Source organism: Lissotriton helveticus, chromosome 7 (genome assembly GCF_964261635.1).
Source record: "Lissotriton helveticus chromosome 7, aLisHel1.1, whole genome shotgun sequence".
Lineage (NCBI taxonomy): Eukaryota > Metazoa > Chordata > Amphibia > Caudata > Salamandridae > Lissotriton > Lissotriton helveticus.
The window spans coordinates 259,018,695-259,040,193 of record NC_136068.1 but is presented as its reverse complement, the minus strand read 5'-3'; the positions used below and the strand labels follow the sequence as shown (position 1 = coordinate 259,040,193).

General features: G+C 43.6%; 1 protein-coding gene across 1 annotated transcript in view; it reads left to right on the top strand.

Annotated features, from left to right (window-relative positions):
- ADNP (activity dependent neuroprotector homeobox) overlaps positions 1-20,880 on the top strand; it is a 117,328-nt gene extending 96,448 nt beyond the window's left edge. Inside the window, exon 4 of the mRNA XM_078652045.1 lies at positions 16,361-20,880. Coding sequence (XP_078508171.1) covers positions 16,361-19,711 — 3,351 coding nt within the window. The 3' untranslated portion in view covers positions 19,712-20,880. The remainder of the gene's footprint in view (positions 1-16,360) is intronic.
- The last annotated feature ends 619 nt before the right edge of the window (positions 20,881-21,499 follow it).

Here is a 21,499-nt window from a genome sequence, read left to right as displayed (position 1 = left end):
CCCATCGCACCTCCTGACCTGACTTTATCCACCCTCCAACAAGTCAAAGAGGATATTCTACAAATCAAAAAAGATGTCCACGCAATCAAAGACCTTCTCTCCTCACAGCCCAGTCTACCTCCCACCACCCCCCTACCCTACAAACGACGCACCCTCCCTACATACCATCGCCTCCGACGACACCCGCGCTGGCCGACAATCCCCGTTCGCAATAACTCCCACCGCCCCCGTCGTGTCCTCAACCCATTGTCGGACCGCGACCTATGCTCTCTCCTACGCTCTTATGGCCCAGGTCCGGTAAAACACATATCCAACACGCACATCCCCATACCCACAATTCTTACAAACCCTCTGAGGCTCCTAACACTCAACAACAGAGGTTCCGTCCCTAACAACCTCAGAAAAGTTCCACTCACTCTAGAAAGCTCGACCACCCTTCTCTCTCCCAAACTCAAATGCATCCTACTCAATTACAGATCGGCCCAGAGACACTCCTCCGACATCGCTGATCTCGTCTCAGCTATGGGTCTGGACCTAGCCATTCTAACGGAAACGTGGCTTAATGAAGCCTCTACCCCGATTATGGACATACTAGTCCCCCCCCAATTATCACATCATTAGGCTGGACAGGTCCCCTGGCAAGACGGGCGGGGGAATTGCATGCATTTTTAGGAGCAACCTCTCCGTTACTAAAGTCAACTCCCCCTCCCTTTCCTCCTGTGAACTCCTCTGCCTCGACATCACCAGCGAGGGCAAACAAGTTTGTGCTTTACATCTCCTCTATCACCCGCCTGGTGACAATCTCATATTCACCCAACAACTCATGGACATGATCACTTCCAATGCCGGTCGGCAGGCCACCCAAGTCTACCTGGGTGACTTCAATCTCCACTGGAACGATCAGAAAGACACAGTGGTGAATAGTCTCAAAACTTTCCTTAATGCGCTTGACCTCACCCAAATATGCGATAGACCAACACACGTCAAAGGCTCGATACTCAATCTCATCATTGCCAAAGAGAACTCTACACAACTGGAGGCGATCCAACCCTGCGACTGGTCAGATCACCACATTATCACCTTCTTTATCAATGAAAAAGTTAAACCCAACCCGGCTCAACCAATCAAATCCAAAACATGGAAAAGGGACATGAAGAATCTTAACCCCTCTACCCTGCCTCCCCACATCGGCAATCTCCTCCTTCCCCCTTCAGATGCCTCGGATGTTCAATCACTGACCGACCACTACCTTGACTCTATGAATACAATAGTCGATGAAGTCGCCCCACTGCAACTGAAGAGAGTCTCCACCAAAATTTCTAACCCCTGATATGACGATAGACATCAATGACGACAGGCGTACTATGCGAATGGCAGAGCCCACCTGGAGATCGGACCCTTCAGCACTGCACCTCAAAAGGCTTAAAAACAAGAGAAATGCCTACTTCAGGAAAATAAAGCGCACCAAGTCGGACTTCTTTAGCCGCCAGCTGGACCAAGCAAAAAACAGGCCAAGAAAGCTGTTCGAACTAATCAAGACCCAAACAAAGACACAACCCTTACAATCAAACAGCACAACAAGCAACACCCCACACTGTGAAGCCTTCTCTGCTTTCTTTAAGCTAAAGTCTGACAACATAAGAAATGACCTCATCATGGATGTAAGCCGATTCCCCAACAACACCAGAATGTCTAACAATCAACCTAAAAACAAGGCATCCTGGCTGTACTTCGATACCTACTCGGAAGAAGCAATACACAAACTGCTCTGCACCGTGAAGCCCTCTAATCACCTCACAGACCCTCTACCTGCTAATGCTGTAAAAGACTTCATCCCCTGGCTCCTCCCTCTCTGGACCAAAATAATCAACAGCTCCCTACAACAAGGCCTCATTCCAGACTCCCTCAAGGTGGGGCAAGTCACGCCTATACTCAAGCCATTACTCTCCTGACCACCTTTGCTTTAGCTCATCCCTCAATTGAGGAAGAGAGACTCCCATTGGTTGAACCCTAAATGAGCACAGTGTTTTTATATTGGCCATACCAAGAAAAATCTGGGGTCCTCTGGTACGAAGAATGGTACAGCAGTGCAGAAACGGACTATCTCACAATGGATAGTCCTCTGTATTACGATAAGCTATGCATTGACTGAGCAGGTTCCAGAAAGTCTGTGGGCACATTCCACCTAGGCCAAGGCTGCTGCCCCTGCGTTCGCACCGAGTGCATGCCCAAGATACCTAGACATTAATGCACACATTCACAAAGCACTACTGTTTTGACAGTTAGGATTGCCAGGATGGGCATTTTGTCCATTCCTTCTTGCTCAACGTTTTGGTCGGAGTCATTCCCCAGACTCACTCTCTTGGGAGTTGCTCCTTTGGTATTTATTCACAAGATGGGGGATCCGCGGTTAGAAGTATATATCATAAGAACAAGTAACTGGCCTCTAATAATGCTGTTTGTGGTAGCAATTCTTTCTTTACGATAGTTGCCTTATTTCCCTCCCTGTTCTGTGAAATGGTCTTTTTTTCCATTAAAAGGTTCAACTTTATGAATCTGTGCACTAGTCCCTCTGATTTGCTGATGGATTTCTTGTCTGAGGACACGAACAAGCTTCTGAAAGAAACTGATGTCCATGCAGGGGCTTATATGCTGGTCTGCTTGTCCCTTCTGGAGCGCAATGGAGTCTATTCAGGAGAAGTGGGTGGTTACAGAAGTTATCTAAAAAGCAGCTTGAGATCTGCTTCACTTGTTTTTGTTAGAGCGAATTGAAACACAGCTACCGGCCCCTAACTTACTCCGAAGACCGGGTCACCTCACAAAATTCTGTTCACTGCTATGCCCTCCTCATTATGCCAGTCCCAGCATGCTTGAATCTGATTGGTACCTTACTTCTCAGTTTACCCTTGGGGGATTTGCGATGCATTGCTTCTTGGATTTTAGAACACACTTAAAATTTCAATTTTTTTTCTCCAATTTCATAAGTTTTTATTTCCATTTAGAAATCATAAAAGACATTACAACAACTAGACACTTACAAATTTAAAATTACCCACTGTTATATCAGAAGTCAGGTTTTCACAATACCACATGTTACTTGGAACCATTGAAGACCATCCATAAGTTAATTAAAACAATAAGTTACGTACATATGAGCAAATGTTAACTAAATCTGTTTGAAGTCATAAATAAACAAATTCAATCCATTGTACAAATACCTTTAAAAACATTCCTAATAAAAAACAGTTAAAAAACTCTAAATTCATCATTTTACAAGGTGTATAATATCAGGTGAGGTGACGTAAACCCATTAAAAAGCTTTAAAAGAAACCCTTAAGATGTCACTGTAGGCTCATTTTACATGCTCGAGTAATCCACATCCAGTGGAGAAACTTAGCCACAGCTATAACCACGGCCTGAGAATTATCAGTTCGGAGAATCCTAACGGACTCGCGACCTGTTCTCCAGCCTAACTTCAAACAAATAGGTTTTAGCCATGTTATACTAGGAACTTTATATTCAGGGCAGACAAAAAGTATGTGCCCAATGCCTTCCTGTTGGGTGGGGCAGATGGGGCAGGTGGAACATTGTCCCCCGCGCCATTTCGCGGTGAAGGCATTGAGTGGTAATGTCCCCACCCTGAATTGATGATATTTCTTCCTGTCCCCAGGGATGGTAATCCAGTCCCAATAACCCTCGAGGACTGGAGAGTGTTTTAGTCCTAGGAATTCCACTGTTAGTGATGGCCTGATACAACGGCCAAATCGTATTAGCACACGCATGTTCCAGTACAAGTCTCTGAATACTTTTCTAGGGGGAAAGAAATTCACTAATGGGTCATCCCACAAAGGGGATAGGCCCATGGCACACTTAAAATGTATTTTCTAAATTGTCACCCAGAGTATGGCCTCTATTACAAGTTGGCGTTCTTCTCATCAAAGTTGGTTTTGATGAATAGTATGCAGTAACTGTCTAATACAGGATGCACCCTTCCCTGGTTGACCTTCCACACCCCGCTGATCATGACTACAATTGCACAGAATGACTGACGCACAAGTGCTTTCACCTGCTCAGTGTGAAGCTGAATAACTGCATTTCTTTGTAGAGTGGCAGATTAGCCATTAGATTGTAAATGGCTAGTTAGCCCTGACACGTTTCTTGCAAGTACCTCAAAACCAGGCTAGTCCTTTCCTAAAATTAAACTGGGCCCTCTTCACGCAACTTAAAAGGAGGGCGGGCGCCTTTATGTACATGGGCTTGCCCATTCATTCTATTTCAGTCAAGGCACCTCTATGAAAAAGGTTCTGCTATTGAATACTTGTAAATAACCTGTCCGCATTCCATTGGAATTCATTCAGAATCACTCAACAAATGAAGTAACCATGCTCACAGTGGGGCGGGAGGAGGCAGAAGGAATGACTGAATAGTGTGTGTGAGCCACGAGGGATAAGAATTGCGTCCACTAGTATTAGAGACTTCGCTTTGAGCCATGTTTGTTGCCCACATGAGATCTGTTTCTTATTTGAGGATAGTCAGTTCAGTTCAGTAAATCTTTATTTCGAAGAATAAAAATTCCTCATAAAAGCACATCACCATTATAAAATTTCATTAAATATCATTACATTTCATTCCTGAACTTTTTATGTTAAAAACAACAATAAAAATAGAGAGGATATAATTCCCAAGACATGTGTGGTTTTATAAAACATATTCATTCATTTCACTTTCATTTCTTGTATTTCTCAATCTTACTGCTACTTTTAAAAAGCTTAAAATGGCGCATAGGGTGTGGGGATCAGTGGCTTTCTGTAAAAACAGCAATACAGTTTTTGCTTGGCGGAATTTCTGTTTCTTAAAAATGTCTACCAAAAACGAACGTCTAGGGTTGCTGTAAAAAGGACATAAAAGTACAAAATGAAGGGTGTCCTGCGGAGACCTATTGTCGCAGCCGCAGGCACCCTTCTGCTCAATTGTTACAGTAAAACCAGCAGGGTAAGCTAAAATGTTTGGTAGCCAATTGAGCCTAAACGGCACATTAAAAAACGATCATTTTGGCTATACATCAGAAACAGATATGGTTCCATTCCCTCCCCGTTTCTTACAAGGTCATAGGCTGCTAATGATTTCTTTGCCAGGCCACGACTTCTTCTATCGGAGGCAAATTTTTCTAAAAGCTATTTTTTCACCTTCAGTTTACAACTATATACAATCGAGGAAGGATCATTAAAAAGTTGGCACTGGTCAATACTTGTTAGAGAGTCTTTCACATATTTCAACCAAGGGATTTGTAGGGCCTTGTCTCTTTGTAAACAGTCTGTGACTATTTCCCTGGTCAGGGCTGCCTCCGGGTTGGCCCAAATTCTCATCCATGCCATGGTTGGCCTTAGTTTAACAATGTCAGAGATATATGGCATCCCCAGTTCATCATGGGCAATTTCTGCAGGGATGGTTTGCGGGATTTTTAAAATTCTTCGAAAGAATTTATCTTCATGCTGTTGAAGTTGCTTACAGTCCCTGAAGCCCCATACCTCAGCACCATATAAGGCCTTTGTTGTGCTGATTGAGCCATATAGTGCCATTATCTGTTCTGGGCACCAACGTCCCAATATATGGGCGAAACTCGAGATGGCCCCATTTGAGGAGACAAGCTTGGTGCAATGGGCCTCAAGCAAGTGATTAAACTGCATGTGCCCGTCCATTAGCAGCCCTAGATAGGGGAAGGTCTTTACTTTGCCCAGGGTATGTGACCCAATTTTAAACACGCTCTTGCTGGCGGGTTTTTTGCCAGCCACCATGACAAAATATTTTGTTAGGTTGACAGACCGGTCCAAGTCCCCCATGAACTCAACAAATCCGTCCACCAGGATTTGCAGAGCCCTTGGGGTCCTGGCTAGCAGGAACGCGTCATCCGCGTACAATAGTACTGGGACATGACGCGGTCCTACTTTAGGGGAGTCAGCTTCTAGAGCAATAAGGGCACCCTTCAGGGCGTTAATGTAAAGGGAGAAAAGAAAAGGGGCTAATATGCATCCTTGTCTTACTCCCCCTGAACATAAAAATTGATCCGTTTGCCCCCCTCTGGGCTGAAGCGGACCTTGGCCGTGGTGTTCCAGTGCAGCTCTTTCAGGATGTTAACCAGCCCCTCCTCTATCCCTAGGTTATGCATCATGGACCACAGTTTAGACCTATTGACGTTGTCAAAGGCCGTGGCTAGGTCCATAAATGCCATGTAGACCGTGCCCCTGCCTGCTTTCGTATATTTAGCTGTCAAAAGATACAAATTTAGGCACTGGTCACTTGTCGATCTGCCCTCCCTAAACCCCTATTGTATTTCAGCCAAAATATGATGTTCCTCAGTCCACTCCATAAGCCTGTTTAAAATCACTCGCCCCAAAATTTTAGCAGAAACATCAATAAGCGAGATCGGCCTATAACATTTAGGATCATCCCTGGACCCTTTTTAAAATATCGGTACAATCAGTGCCGTGGACCAGGAGCGTGGTAGGTCAGATTTAATGGTTGCATTTATGACCCTTGTTAAAATTGGTGCCCATAAGTCTATATTGCTTCTATATAGATCCGGTGGAGTACCATCCGGACCAGGGGCCTTGTTTGGGGTCAACCCGCTGATTGCATTTGTTATTTCAACTAGCGAGAGGGAGATTTGGTCACTCCGTGTGCCCTGCCATTCGCCCTCCTGAATTGCTAGGTGTAACTTATTATATAGCCCTTGGAAGTGATTAACGCATTGCTCTGGGAGGATGTTACTACTGATCGCCGGGGCAGAATTCTCGTTGAAACAGGGCCGATTTACAATTCTCCAGAATTCCGCAAAATCCCTGTTTTCTCCCGCCTCTCTCAGGTCTGCCCACACTTCTGCCTGAAGCAGCTTCTTCCGCTCTTTTACTTTGGTTCTGTAGTTTAATCTGAAAGTGGCCACTTCTGTCTTATTCCTTGGTTTAACTTTAAGACAAGATTTTAGATCCCTTAGGGCTTTAGAGCAGCTCTTGTCGAACCAACGTGGGTTCTTCTGCTCTTTCCTCTGGCCTTTGACTTTCAGCATTTTATCCACTATGTTTGTGAGGATTGTGAAGGATTCCATTAATTCTGGACCTTCCTTTAGGGGGTCCAAACAGTCTTCTATCTCTTTTCTACCATTTTGGACAAGAGATTTATAAAACTCATCAGAGTTTACCCTTGCCCACTTGAGACGCCTACCCTGGTCTGTTGGCTGGAGGCTGATTTCCCCCCCCCCTTGGGTTTACCCACCCCACAAACATGTTTGATTTCTAGAACAAGAGGGTTATGGTCACTAAAGGGACTCCATTTAGTTTTGACCCTGGCAATTCTGTGTTTAGCAAAGGAAGATATTAGTATATAATCTATTATGGTAGAACTCCCTCTGCCTTTGAAGGCAGGAACATATGTACCCTATGCCTCTGGGACTATTAGGTCCATCGTGTGTACTAATGAATGGGCTTCTAACATTGCGTTTAATTGTGTGCCCTCCTGGTTATGTTCCCAATGGGGTACCTCATTAAAGGGGCAAGTGTCCCAATATAGATGATCCTGAAGCAGATCTGGGCAGAGATGACAATTAAAGTTGCCCACTACTATTGTCATTGGTACACCCCCCCCTTCTTCAACTCCGCCTCATGTGTGAGTTTCTTATCTAGTTCACTGAGTGCGCCATTTATTCCCTTTATGGGTCCGGGGTTGTAAAAATTGAAAAACTGTACCCTCAGCCCTCTACTCTGGAATATTGCGGTTTGCAGGGTATGTGATGTCCAGGATGGAACAGTCCCATTTCCCTTCCAGTGTTAGATCGACATAGAGCGCCAACCCTCCTCTCGCTCTTCCCGCCCTACCTTTTTGTGCATGCACAAAAAAGCACTTATAGCCCTCTATTTGATATGATGCTGCACTGACTGCCCATGTCTCCTGAAATGCCAGGATATGGTTTCCCTGGATCTCATTCCTCCATTCAGGGTTATCAAATTTACCTGCTAAACCCGCTACATTCCATGTCAGAATGTTCACTTTTCGTGTATGTGCTTCCCCGCTGTTCATATCCCATAAAACAGGGTTTGAATCTATTAGCGTTTCGTTGCCAACTCTCGCTATTTCTGTTGTTTTGTTGTTTAGATTTTCTGCCATGTTTTGAGTGCCTTCGCTACCCTCCGCTTCCTCCCCTCTAGCCAGCGTTACAACCTTTTCTCCCTTATCCTTCTCAGCTTCCCTTAGTCATTCATTTTCATCCATGGATTGTAAGGGGCTGTATCTATTTGTCTATTGGGGGCCTCTCTGGTATGCTATAGTTTGCACGCAATACTCCATGGGCCTAGGACCAGGTCCAACTGTGAATCTGTTCCTTCCCGGGAAGTGAAAGTTTGGTTGGCGTGTCACCAATTTCCTGGGGTAAAAGTATGCTAGTGGCAAGGTCCTTATTGTGCTAGTGGTGTTTCTGTTGTCATTAGCTAATATATACTCCACAAGATTCGGGTCCCTGAAGTTGGCGATAATACAATTTCCCTCTATTTCTTTCTTTCTGGTTCCCACCCATTGTGCTCTCCTTAAATGTAAAATCTCCCCCCCTCTTCCGCCCTGTAAATGTCTATGAATGTTTAGCCAGGTTGTAATTTTTTGTTTTAGTTCTGTGAAAGTTTCTCTCCGCCCCCGTCCTAGCCCTGGGACCCCCGTGAAGATAACGACAAAAGGGCTTGCTTCCGGGGGTAGGTTTACACATGGGAGTGGGCCTTGTGCTCTAGCATTATGCTCAGTAAGATATTGTTGGTTTTTTGCCTGGTATGAGGTGCCGATGTTATCTGGCTGCCTTGGCCCTCCCACACCCTGTCATTGAGTATTATTTCTATCCGAGTTTCCATGTGTGTTGGTACTCCCACCCCTGTCTGCAGTTGCCCCTTCAGTCGCAGCATGCACCTGAGCAATGGTGCATTGGTCATAGCTAACACAGTTATTGGATGATGCTGGTCGTTGGGCTGGGGCGTTATTTGTTGAGGTCCCCTTAAGATTTTGTGTGGGTGTTGGGGATTCCCTTGCCTTACCCTGTCTTTGTAGTTCGCTAGCTATTTTATCTATCTTACTCACTAGTGGTTTGATTAAGCTAGTTATAAATGTCTCCAAGTGCTTTTGTAGCTCCAGAATTATAGAGTCAAGCCACCTCGGGAGCATTGGGGCGGCTTTGGGTTCTATTATTAGGACTTCATCCTCTGTCTTTAGACTTACTACACTTATTGATCTTTTTCTTCGCCCTTGTTTGTCTGGTTCTGTTTTGGCGTTTTTTAGTAGGTAGTTTCGGTGTTACGTTTGTTTCTGTATTTATGGATGCTTGGTCCTCTGCTGCTACTTGTGCACAGGGGATAGTGTCTAGTGAGTTTTCACGGCTCCCTTCAGGCGATATATCAACTTGGGTTACATCCTCAGTTTGAGTTGGTGTCAGTGGCAGGGAGGTTAAGGTCATTGATATGCGTCTCTCTGCGCGCTCAATATCCCCTGCGACCTTTCTTAACATTAAATCAATGACCGTGGGAGTGGTTTTGTGGGTGGATTCATCACCAGGCCCTGGGCCGGGGTTTTTTGGTTTAAGAGGGGTTCCTACTTTGCTCTTTGTCGAGCGAGTTTTAGGTTTAGTCGCCATGGTTTTTCAGGTTACAGTGTCAGTAATGTGATCCTTCTTCCTGTTTTGTATAGAACAGTTTGGACAAAAATAGTAAACACAACAATAGCAATGATCTGTCTGCTTTCCCCCCTGGCAGTTATTAGGCTTCCGTGTCCAGTCTTTGTGATTACATGCGGAGCCCGACAGGGCTCAGCCCTGTCTCCCTTGATGTTCAATGCATATCTGCAGCCCCTCATTTCATCTTTGAATCAGATGGACTGCAGTATTTACAACTACGCTGATGACACTCAGATCATCATTCAAATAGGTAACTCCCCAATTATAGATCAAAAATTGAAAAATATCTTAAAATTTACCGTCAACTGGATGACGGCAAACTTTCTAAAGATTAACCCTGACAAGACGGAGGTGCTTGCAATCACAACATCATCTAGCCCTTGGAGTGACCTCTTATGGCCCACGGAATTAGGAAACCCCCCCAGTACCGGCAGTAACAGTGAAAAGCCTTGGCATAGTTATCGACACCAACCTCAGTATGTCAGCCCAGGTTTCAACGGTGGTGGGCACTTGTGTAGGCCTGTTGAAACAACTACGCAAACTGTCTCCCATCCTGAAGGCGGACACTCTCAGGAGAGCAGTGTCAGCATTAATCCTGGCACGGCTGGACTACAGCAACGTCATGTATTTCGGCATCACGAAAAAATTAATGAACAGACTTCAGATCGTCATGAATGACGCGGCCAGACTCATCTTTAATAAATCAAGAAGGACCCCTGCTACCCCCCTCCTTCGTGAACTTCACTGGTTGCCAGTGAATCAACGGGCCAAGTTCAAAGGCTTATGCATCACGCAGAAAGCCTTCTATGGGCAAGCCCCTAAATATATTAAAAAACGCCTTGTCCCATATGCCCCTAGCAGGAACTTACGTTCAGCAGAGGCTGCACTATTGATCTGCCCAAGGTTTAAACTGTCCTCCCTCAGAGGACGTACGTTCTCCCACACAATTCCAAAAGCATGGAATCAACTGCCTGAGAACCTACGCAAAGAAACAAAGCTCCTGCCTTTCAGGAAAAAGTTAAAAACCGTGCTCTTCCAAGAGGCATGGGGTACCAGCTAGCCTGTCCTCCCTCTACAACTTGGTGTCCACTCGCCGCTAAGCGCTTAGAGACCCCTGGGTGATAAGGCGCTCTACAAATCAAAAATACAAATACAAATTTTGACCGGGCCCTCACAATCTTTAGAGAACGGCTTTTACAGTACCTTTCAGCAGAACCACGAGATGTGGCCCGTCCCGTCCCTGGTCGTCCCCGGACGGCCACAGACGGCCCACCCTTTGCCCGGGCTTAGCCCGGCAACGCCCGCGCGCGTCCCGCGACGCGGGGGCCGAGCCGGTGATTTCAAACGCCTCCGGGCGCGTGATTGGCGGTGGCGGCTGGTGGCAATGCCGCTGAGGAGTCTGGTTCAGAAAAGGGGGTGGTGATGAACAGAGTGCCTGAATTAAGCAGACCACTCTTACCCAGTCCAAAAATCAGGGCTTGATCCATCACCGTTTTTTAGCTCACTGCACCATCCCAGCTCAGAACTTGGCTATATGCAAATTAGTCTGTTCCTGTCCCAGTGCATGATGGGAACAGGGCAAACCAAACTACCAAGCCAATTCTTATACTGGGAAGGAAACAAGCTTCCGGGGACCGGTTTCTGCCATTTCAGGCGTCGTCGGCCCGGCTTGCTTGAATCCTGATGGTCCAAAGATCAGGGCTTGATTCATCACCGTAAGCGTGGAAGGGTATATTGCACCATCAGGATTCAAGCAAGCCGGGCCGACGACGCCTGAAATGGCAGAAACCGGTCCCCGGAAGCTTGTTTCCTTCCCAGTGTAAGAATTGGCTTGGTAGTTTGGTCTGCTCTGTTCCCATGATGCACTGGGCCAGGGACAGACTAATTTGCATATAGCCAGGTTCTGAGCTGGGATGGGGAAGTGAGCTAAATAACGGTGATGGATCAAGCCCTGATCTTTGGACTGGGTAAGAGTGGTCTGCTTAATTCAGACACTCTGTTCATCACCACCCCCTTTTCTGAATCGCTGAGGAGTCTGGGGCTGGTAGTTCCTCCCCTCGGCGGCCACTGTGTTGGTGTAGTGGCGGCGGGAGGGAGGACAGCCGAGGCTAGCGGTCAGGCAGGTAAGAGGACGATGCGCTATGGCCCCCAAGCAGGTCAGGACGGCCCCCGCTCCACCGGGGCCCAGCCGGTGATTTCAAACGCCTCCGGGCGCGTGATTGGCGGCTGGTGGCAATGCCGCTGAGGAGTCTGGGGCTGGTAGTTCCTCCCCTCCACTCGGCGGCCGCTGTGTTGGTGTAGCGGCGGCGGGAGGGAGGACAGCCGAGACTAGCGGTCAGGCAGGTAAGAGGACGATGCGCTATGGCCCCCAAGCAGGTCAGGTCAGGTCAGGATAGTCATCTAGTGCACATCTGCCCGGTCACCTTTGGTTAAAGATCACTATAGAACTACCAGTTCTGATGGTTACATGTTCCCACAGATTCCTCGTCTTTATGAATACTCCTTACAGGCTTCAGCATGACCTGGAAAGCTTGTTCCCAAGCTACAACTCCCAGGTACTGTCAGTTCCACCATTCGGCTCCAGCCAAAGCTTCGCTTGCTGGTTTAATGTCATCATATTATAGATGCTAGCCTGCATACTTACATTAGATTCTGTTTTTCTCTACTTCATTGCTGCCATCTGAACCTCTCCATTTCGGTGTCCTACAGGGTTTTTAGTCCTTTGACAAACTCTGCAAATATTGAACTCTTAAATAAGAAATGCTAGTTCTGATGACAACTTCTAGCTGCAGATTCCTTGCCTTTTGAAATCTACAGCATCAAGCTGAATCCACGGCTAGAGGGTGCTCCCTCCACTTTAGTGCCAGAAGCCTCGAGGTGTCACTGGAGCAATAAAGTGCATCAGTCAGCGTATTCACAGCAGTTACCTTTTCTCTGCATTACCGACACAAATCTGTATCTGAATTCTCCTGAGGAAATTGTAGACTTTCTCTTTAAACTTGTCTTCTCAGTTGCCAATTCTTAATGTTGCCCTTAAACACCCAAGGTTTAAGCAGTGCAGGGTCTGTGATGGTCAAATGTCCATTATGGAACTTCCTGAAATTCGCTTAAGGTGCTTGGGTTCGGACGACAACGTTCAGGCCTGTGAATCCTGGTGCAGCATACACCCCAAGGCCAAAAGAAGCTTAGGCCAGGATGTTAATAGATGGCCTGCGCTCTAGGTGACTGCGCCGCTCCTGGACATGTTAATATTTGCAGCACCCACCCTGAGGCCACATTCTGGTCGGCTTTACATGAAGTTCTCAACTCCTGGGGCAGATCAGACACAGTTTCTGAACGCCATGTACTATGTATTTCGGATATCCATAGCCCCCACTGGAGCACCTGCCAGCCCCTTTGGTCCAATAGAATGTTTTTGCTGCCCTTCTGATACCAAATCAGACTGCTCTTTGTTCCCTTCCATTGCTGTCGGTTACCAAGGCCTCAACTTCGACCACAAAGCCGGTTCTGCCTACAATTCTGCACCACACTTGACACCACCTCCGCTCACTATTCTAGACCAGTTTAACTCCCTGGCAGCACAAAGGAGCCCACCAGCTTTACAGACTGCTAGACCAGATGCCTTACCTCTCCTGGCGTTTTCTTAGCGTTCCGGTCGGGAGGCTTAACACCTCATAGAAGTGGGCGTATTCTGTTTTTGTGGACTGATCATTATGATGACCTCAACCAGGATACAGATGAACGTGGCAGGCATTCCATGACCCAGAACCCAGATTTTGTGGGTCTTTAGGATGATAGTGGCCTGGGTACCTTGCTAGTATGTGAATTGTACTCCCCAACTGAGTTGTCCCCATCTACGGTTGCATTCTATTACTTTTAATAAGAAGGCAGCAGAAATGTTTGACCTCCAGCTCCCATTTACTGAAACTAAGGTTAACATTCTAACAGTTGTTCTTCATTCTATATTGCCTATTACAGAGCCCCTACTCCCTTTAATGAGGGAAAAGGGGAAAGCCTCCCCATTGTACAGCCCCAGATTTTCTGATTAAATCTTTCCTTTTGAAATCGGAGAAAGCAAAGTAAACACCAAGCTTCCACAGAAGACAAGCCCTGACATTTGACATCTGCTTTTGAACGCACACCAAATGTGGCAAGATGATAACAAAATTTAAAAGCCTTTTTTTAGAAATCGAGCACTTGTGGAAAATTGCAAAGATCGATGGTACACAGGTTATATATACACTACAGAAGAAACGAAGACATGGTGGACAGTCTGAAACTCTTTAAATATAAAGCAAGCAAATGTGAGTTACGCAAACCACAAAGCCAAGGTTAAACAGTGGGATGAATGGATTCCTATGTCAGCTTTTTGAATATCCCCAGATGTCTTTAGCAAACCATACAACTGCACTCTTTGGTAGGCTTCGACCTAAAAAAAATAGGGGGGGGGGGGTAAAAAACAGGCTGCCTAAAGAATACGGATAATAATGTGCTTCACGGAGATACGACAAACTTGTTATGAAAACAAAATGCTAACTTTAATAATTTCTGGGGCAAACTGTCTGAGTGAGTTTAAAACAACATGTAAGCAAATTCATTGTGTGGCAATGAAATGGAACTTCTTTTTTGATCCTTTATCAGTTGTGTGGTGTTGAAACTGCTGTAATCGGGTGGGATACCGCTCCTAAGGACATGCGTTCTAAGGTTTAGAGAAGAATTTTCCCACTTTATATAAGTAACTCCTAATCAAACTCATTGGCTCAAGTCTCACAATATGGATCCTGTGTTGGTCGTCCATGAACCACATGCAATTCTTACCTTAAGCATGCACGGCCAAACTCATGGGGTGACTACTGATTTCTAGGTAAGTAATTTGCTTTTTATTCGATTTCACAGTATTCGACTAAAGTAACCACATGTTATTTTTGTGGAGAAGTAATATGGTTGAGGGGTAGAGTTCGAACTGGCGCGTTTGCACCCCATTTATTCAATGCTATTATTGCACCAACATGTGTTGTGAAGGCTCGTCTAGGGTGATGCTTTTAATTTAATTTGCATTACAGCTGTTATTTTGAACATGTTGGTAGCACATTCAAATTTCGTGGCCGCTAAATTTATTTCTTCGACTCGTCCACCAGTGCATGAACTTCTGACATGCATCCATCAATCAAGTTCGATTCCACCCATCTCCATAAGAAACAACCTCTTTAGTAGAGCCTCCTTAAAGGCAGCCAAATAATGAACATGCAAATAATTAAGGATTAGAAAGCAGAGTAGTGAAACGGATTAGAATACAGGAGATTCAGGAAAAGTAACTTAGTCCTCAGTGCCCTGTTAGTGCTGGTAACACCATCAATGGGACATATTTCCAGTCAGAAAGTAGACTGGGTGTTTGAAGTGAAATCAATCAGAATGTTTGTTAGGACCTCATGCTTGCAAAGAGCATGGTTTCTAGGTGAAGTAGCCGTATTTGAATTCCCTACACATAGCCTTGATCGGACATTATAAAGAAAGGCACTGTTGCTATTTTATTGTAGTAGCGGGTGCACATATGCTTTCCAGCAAGATAATAAAGGTAGAGTAGATAGCTTTGTGATAAGTGCTGCTAACCACCTTGTTGCAACATTGTTGGGTGGGACATCTAAAGGTTTTAAATCTATCAAGGCAGCAGTAGGTTAGTGCATGCTGAATGTCCAAATGGTGTGCGTCTTCTTGGCTGAGAAAATGAACAGGCATTAGGGTTGTGTTGACTGGCTGGCTCACTGACCACACCTCTGTCAGGCATTTTCTTAAATGTTTGTACAGGTAATCTATAAGACCATATTTTGGCAATTGTTTCTCTTGCCCCTAACATTGATGAGTGCCATAAGAAGTGTTCTAGATACTTGTTAGCCTCCTATATATAGGACAGGAGGGCGTTAAAGGGGGGTAATTTATGTTCCCATTTTAATTGAACCTTTCAGCAAAAAGTCGTCTTTGGCTTCCGATCTTCTTGTGTCAAAAAAGCTTAATGACTTCAGACGCACAACCACTGTTTGCTTTCTTAGTAGTTCATCACTACAGCCAAAAGACTTTACAGTCTATTTAGAAAAATGGGAAGAGGAAGAAGCCCTTGGCTCAAACATGCTATCAGGTCATGCTCGCATAAATTCCATTACATGTCTCATAAGTTTGTTAGTGGATGACGCAACACTTTTATTATATTGTTAGTGAGAAAGTTTACCTCTGTTACCGTGTTATATTGCCATCCGTTATGAGATCCTACATCATACTTACTTGTACCAAATAATAGTTTAAATCCTTGAACAATGTAGTGAAGATTGACTGTGATGAATAGCAGAGTCAAAAAGCAACTAGAAATCAACTTAGATTCTGAAAACTTTAAAAAAAGGATTTGAGTATTTATGAGCCCAACATACCTTCTGTTTTGTGTGTTGCGCAACATTAATGACTGCCTTTGGAAGTGGTTTCCAGTTTCTCCCCAATGTGGTAAGCCTTAAATCGGTTGGAACTAAGAGACCGATTTTCTAGATTGCAAATTATGTTGCTTGGATTACCTTTGATAGTACTTGAGATTTGTTACCGTAACATTATCTTTGACCTTTTTGAATGTATGTGCTGTAATCTAGATCTAACTGAAATCTTGTTTTCTTTTTTTTAAAGGACTACCGAACGAAACCTTTTTGCTGCAGCGCTTGTCCTTTTTCTACAAAGTTCTTTTCTGCATACAAAAGTCACTTCAGGAACGTTCATAATGATGACTTTGAAAATAACATCCTTCTCAACTGTCCATACTGTACCTACAATGGGGCCAAAAAGACTTTGGAAATGCACATAAAAATATTTCATGCCCCAAATGCTGTTGCACAAAGTTTAGCCATCAGTAGTTTCAAAGAAAAGAATAAACAGGATGTTCTTAAAGCTAAACAGGCTGACAGCATAGAACAAGCAGTTTATTACTGTAAGAAGTGCACTTACCGAGATCCTCTATATGAAGTAGTTAGAAAGCACATATACAGGGAACATTTTCAACACGTTGCAGCACCTTATGTTGCAAAGCCAGAAGTAAAGTCGCTGAATGGTGCAGTCTCTATAAATTCTAGTCCCAGAGAAGAAAGTAATATTCACTGCAAAAGATGCCTTTTCATGCCGAAATCCTACGAAGCTTTAGTGCAGCATGTAATCGAAGACCATGAACGAATCGGATATCAGGTTACTGCAATGATAGGGCATACTAATGTTGTTGTTCCAAGATCAAAACCATTAATGATGATAGCCCCGAAAGCACAGGATAAAAAGCAATTGGGAATGCCTCAAAGAATTGGCCCAATGTCACCAATGTCTCCCTTGTCTGGTGGAAATGTACGAAATCTTCAAACCCAACAAATGGTAAATCGACTTAGCATACCAAAGCCTTCATTAAATTCACCAGGGGTTAACATGATGTCTAATGTTCACCTCCAACAGACTAGCTATTCAGTCAAATCTGTACAGCAAACCTATGGTGGACATCAGATGAGATTGTCTATCGGTGGAAACATAACAGGCTCTATTAACCCTCAGTCTCAAGCAATGAAACAGTTGATGCCTGGTGGTAATGGTAGGCCCTATACTCTTGGAACAGATCAGCGATCCACAGGGCCAGTTAGATACTCTCTTCCATCTACAAATTCGCCTGGTGGCCTGCCAGCTCATTTGAAGCATGCATCATTGACTTCACATCAGGCAGCAAGATCACTACTTCAGTCTGGCACAAAACCTACATCAGCAGCTGCAGCAGCAGCTGCAGCAGTTGCTGCTGCAGCTGCTGCTGCAGCAAATCCCTCATCAACGCAGAAGTGGAAAATCTGTACCATCTGCAATGAGTTGTTTCCTGAAAATGTGTACAGTGTACACTTTGAAAAAGAACACAAGGCTGAGAAAGTGCCTGCAGTAGCTAACTATATAATGAAAATACACAATTTTACCAGCAAGTGTCTGTACTGTAATCGTTATTTGCCTACCGATACCTTACTTAATCATATGTTAATCCATGGTCTTTCTTGCCCGTACTGCCGCTCAACTTTCAATGATGTTGAAAAGATGGCAGCTCACATGAGAACAGCTCACCCCACTGAGGAAATGGGTCCAAAAACTGATTCAACTTTGACTTTCGACTTAACATTGCAGCAGGGTAGTCACACAAACATACATTTACTAGTAACCACATACAATCTGAGAGATGCTCCTGCTGAATCTGTAGCTTATCATGCTCAGAACGCCCAAACTATCCTTCCAAAGCCACAACCCAAAGTTCCAGAAAAGATAGATGTACCTGTGAAAAGTCCACCCCAGGCAGCTGTACCTTATAAAAAAGATGTGGGCAAAACACTTTGTCCTCTCTGTTTTTCAATCTTGAAGGGACCCATATCTGATGCTCTTGCACATCATTTGAGGGAGAGGCATCAAGTAATCCAGACAGTTCATCCTGTTGAGAAAAAACTTACATACAAGTGTATACATTGCCTTGGTGTTTACACAAGTAACATGACCGCCTCAACGATAACCTTGCACCTCGTTCATTGCAGAGGTGTTGGAAAGACACAAAATGGGCAAGAAAAAACGAATCCTCCTCTTAGGATAAACTCAACTCCAACAACACCACCCGTGAAACGTCCAGTTGACTATGTGGAAATGGCGTTGATGAAAAGGCGGAAACTTGATGATGAGACTGATACACCCGCCATCTTTGATGAAAAGCCTGGTGAACCAGTTGTTCTCGCTATAGATCCCAAAGGTCATGAAGATGATTCCTATGAAGCAAGAAAAACATTTCTCACCAATTACTTCAATAAACAGCCTTATCCCAGTAGAAGGGAAATTGAGAAACTAGCTGCAAGTTTGTGGCTATGGAAAAATGATATTGCGTCCCATTTTAGCAATAAAAGAAAGAAATGTGTTCGAGATTGCGAAAAGTACAAACATGGGGTGCTACTTGGATTTAATATGAAAGAACTGAACAAAGTTAAACATGAAATGGACTTTGGTGCTGAATGGATGTTTGAAAATCATGATGAAAATGGTACAAGGGTAAATGTTAGCAAAACGGTTGATAAAAAATTGAACTTGGATACCAATAAAGATGAGAGCTCCTCTGACAGTTGTGAAAATGTTGATGACGATCTTAATGAAAGCATTGATGATCATAATAGTAGTATTGAGAAGAGTCCAAAAGGGGGAGTGGAATCTTCTAAAGAGGAGACAGCATCTTTTAAACCGGAACAGATGTCGTCAACGGAGGACTTGGCGTTATCTCCAAAAGAAAACCTGACATTGTCTCCAAGGGAGAACATGGTATCTTCTCAAAGTGAGAAAGTAGGGTCACCCAATGAAAACTTAGATTCACCAACTGATAACCAAGTGACGTCTCCAGCTGAGGTCTTAAACTCAAATAGCTTATCTAAGGAAACTGCAGCAGAACATTCTGTGAACTGGCCAGAAAAGGCTGACCAAAAAGAGAAAACCTCCATCTATGTAGAGACTGAGATTGCTAATCAACCCAAAAACACATCTGATGGCTCAGATAGTGAAGGTGCTCAAGAAGATCCTAGTACGTCAGATGATGAAGGTTCACATTCTCCAAGTGGACCAGGGTCGCAACCAGTATCTGATGTTGAAGATGGCACTGCTGGGGTAAAGCGAGAAACATGGACACATGATTCATCAATGAGTGAAAATGCCAATGATGATAAACTGGCTGCTGAAACAAATGCTTCTTTCTCTGAAAGTGAGGAAGAGCCATCAAAATGGAAAAAAAGCTCATTTAAAAAAGTAGAAGAATTTTGGTTTAAAAAGCAATCGCCTCCTAGAAATGCAACTGAAAATGAAGAAAACTCATCAAATCAACAAATGGAATGGCAAAACAGCACAATGGACAGTGAAGATGGGGAACAATTTGACAATATGACTGATGGTGTTGATGAACCAATGCTCAGCAGTTTATCTGGGGTGGGGCTGAGTAGCCAACAAGTATAAGCTGTTTAAAAAAAGAACTTGGGTGTAAACTGTTTTTTCAGCAAGCCTGAAATTGCTACTGCCTCAATGCTATACCATTTAGCTGGTGAAAATGTGGCCACATTTGTGTTCCAGTCAATATTTTTAAACATGCAGTTAGTGGACTGAAGTTGCATGAGAGATGCTGTGATGAACACAGTAAAAATGTGAAAGATGTTGGTGGCTCAAAAACACACAAGTTCATTTTCTTCTGTCATCGTTTTTCACATATTGTACATTCAGTTGTGTCTCTCTTCAAACATCCTTATTCACTTGGTAGTTTAGACCCAACAAATGAGCTACCAGTTTAACCTGTATAGTCAAATCTACAGTTTTTCATGTATTCATTCTGAATAGTTGAAATGTATATTTGTACAGTCTTTTAGACCTATTCAAGTGAAGCTTATGTTTGTTCTTGTGAACCCAACATATATTTGTTTCTCCTTTTAGTGTTGCCCTGCTGTGTAATAAATGCTGTATCTAGTTTACCTAGCAAAAGCTTGAAACAGCTATAGTATGATCTTTTGACAAACCTAGATTTTGCACATAACCTGTACAATCGCGAAAGAGGCCAGCAACATTAAAATATATCTGGACTCTAAACTGTATTATAGCATTTTCTTCTGAATATCCTTGACATGACAGCTGTTGACAAACTGGTATTTTAGATCAGTTTTCATGGTGTAGTTACATGCAAGAAATAAGTTGCAACTACAATTTTGACACCTTTTAAATCTGTATAAAGTGCATTGTGTTTAGACAGCACACACAAACCAACACGTGCTGCCTTTGGAATGTTTAGTTATTCTTTAGTTAACACCTACTTGGTGTTGTATTCCTTTATACCATATAGTATGACACGTTGTAGTATGTATAATTTTGTGATCTTTATTTTCTTTGTATTCATTTAAGCATCTAAATAAAATGCTGTATTGTGCTTAATGTAAACATTTTCTTTATTGAAAGAATATCAATGTTACTTGTATTTCACGACATTCAGTTTTATATCTTATTTATAAATATTCATGTAAGTACAGTTACTAACACTTTTCAAATGAAAAGAAGCCAATGCTTAGAAAAAGCTTGCAGTCATTCTGGCATACAGCTGTTATGCCGAAAGGAATTAAAAAAATAAAGAATTTCGCAATAAACATTCAGGATTTCTCATTTATCCAGCCAAAAAATGGCATTTTGTAGCAGGGGCTCTGGATAGAAGAAGATCCAAAAAATAAGACCTGAATGATAAGTTACATGAAGGTGATATAGCATGGTGACTGTTGGATACAAAATTACTCTCTTGGTCTTGGAGAGGTATGTTTTCTTAAATAGAAATGTAGATAATCTATAAAGACCTGCTTCATATATGCTTGCAAAGGAAAGTGGCACAACAAACAGGGGGTCACAGTGGATAGCCTAATCAACACGCATCACAACACCCATATTAATGATTTGAAGAAATGCGAACACTAATTTGAAAGTTCACTTCACTTTTTTTAATCATTTGCATTGTTTAGTCATGCATCAAAAACCAACTTAAGAATAGGTGTTCCGTGTAGGAAAGTGCTCGTTGTGAGTGTTTTAGAAACATGAGAAATGGGAGTGTAAATACAATATTCACAATGTCTTTGAGAAAAATACCTGTCTGATGGCCAATGAGGCCAACAAGCATCTGGATATACAATCAGTTATACAGATACAGTAACACATTTACCGTTATCCCAGTTGTAAGACCCAATCAGTACAGGCATTGAAATACACTTGACGTTTCGA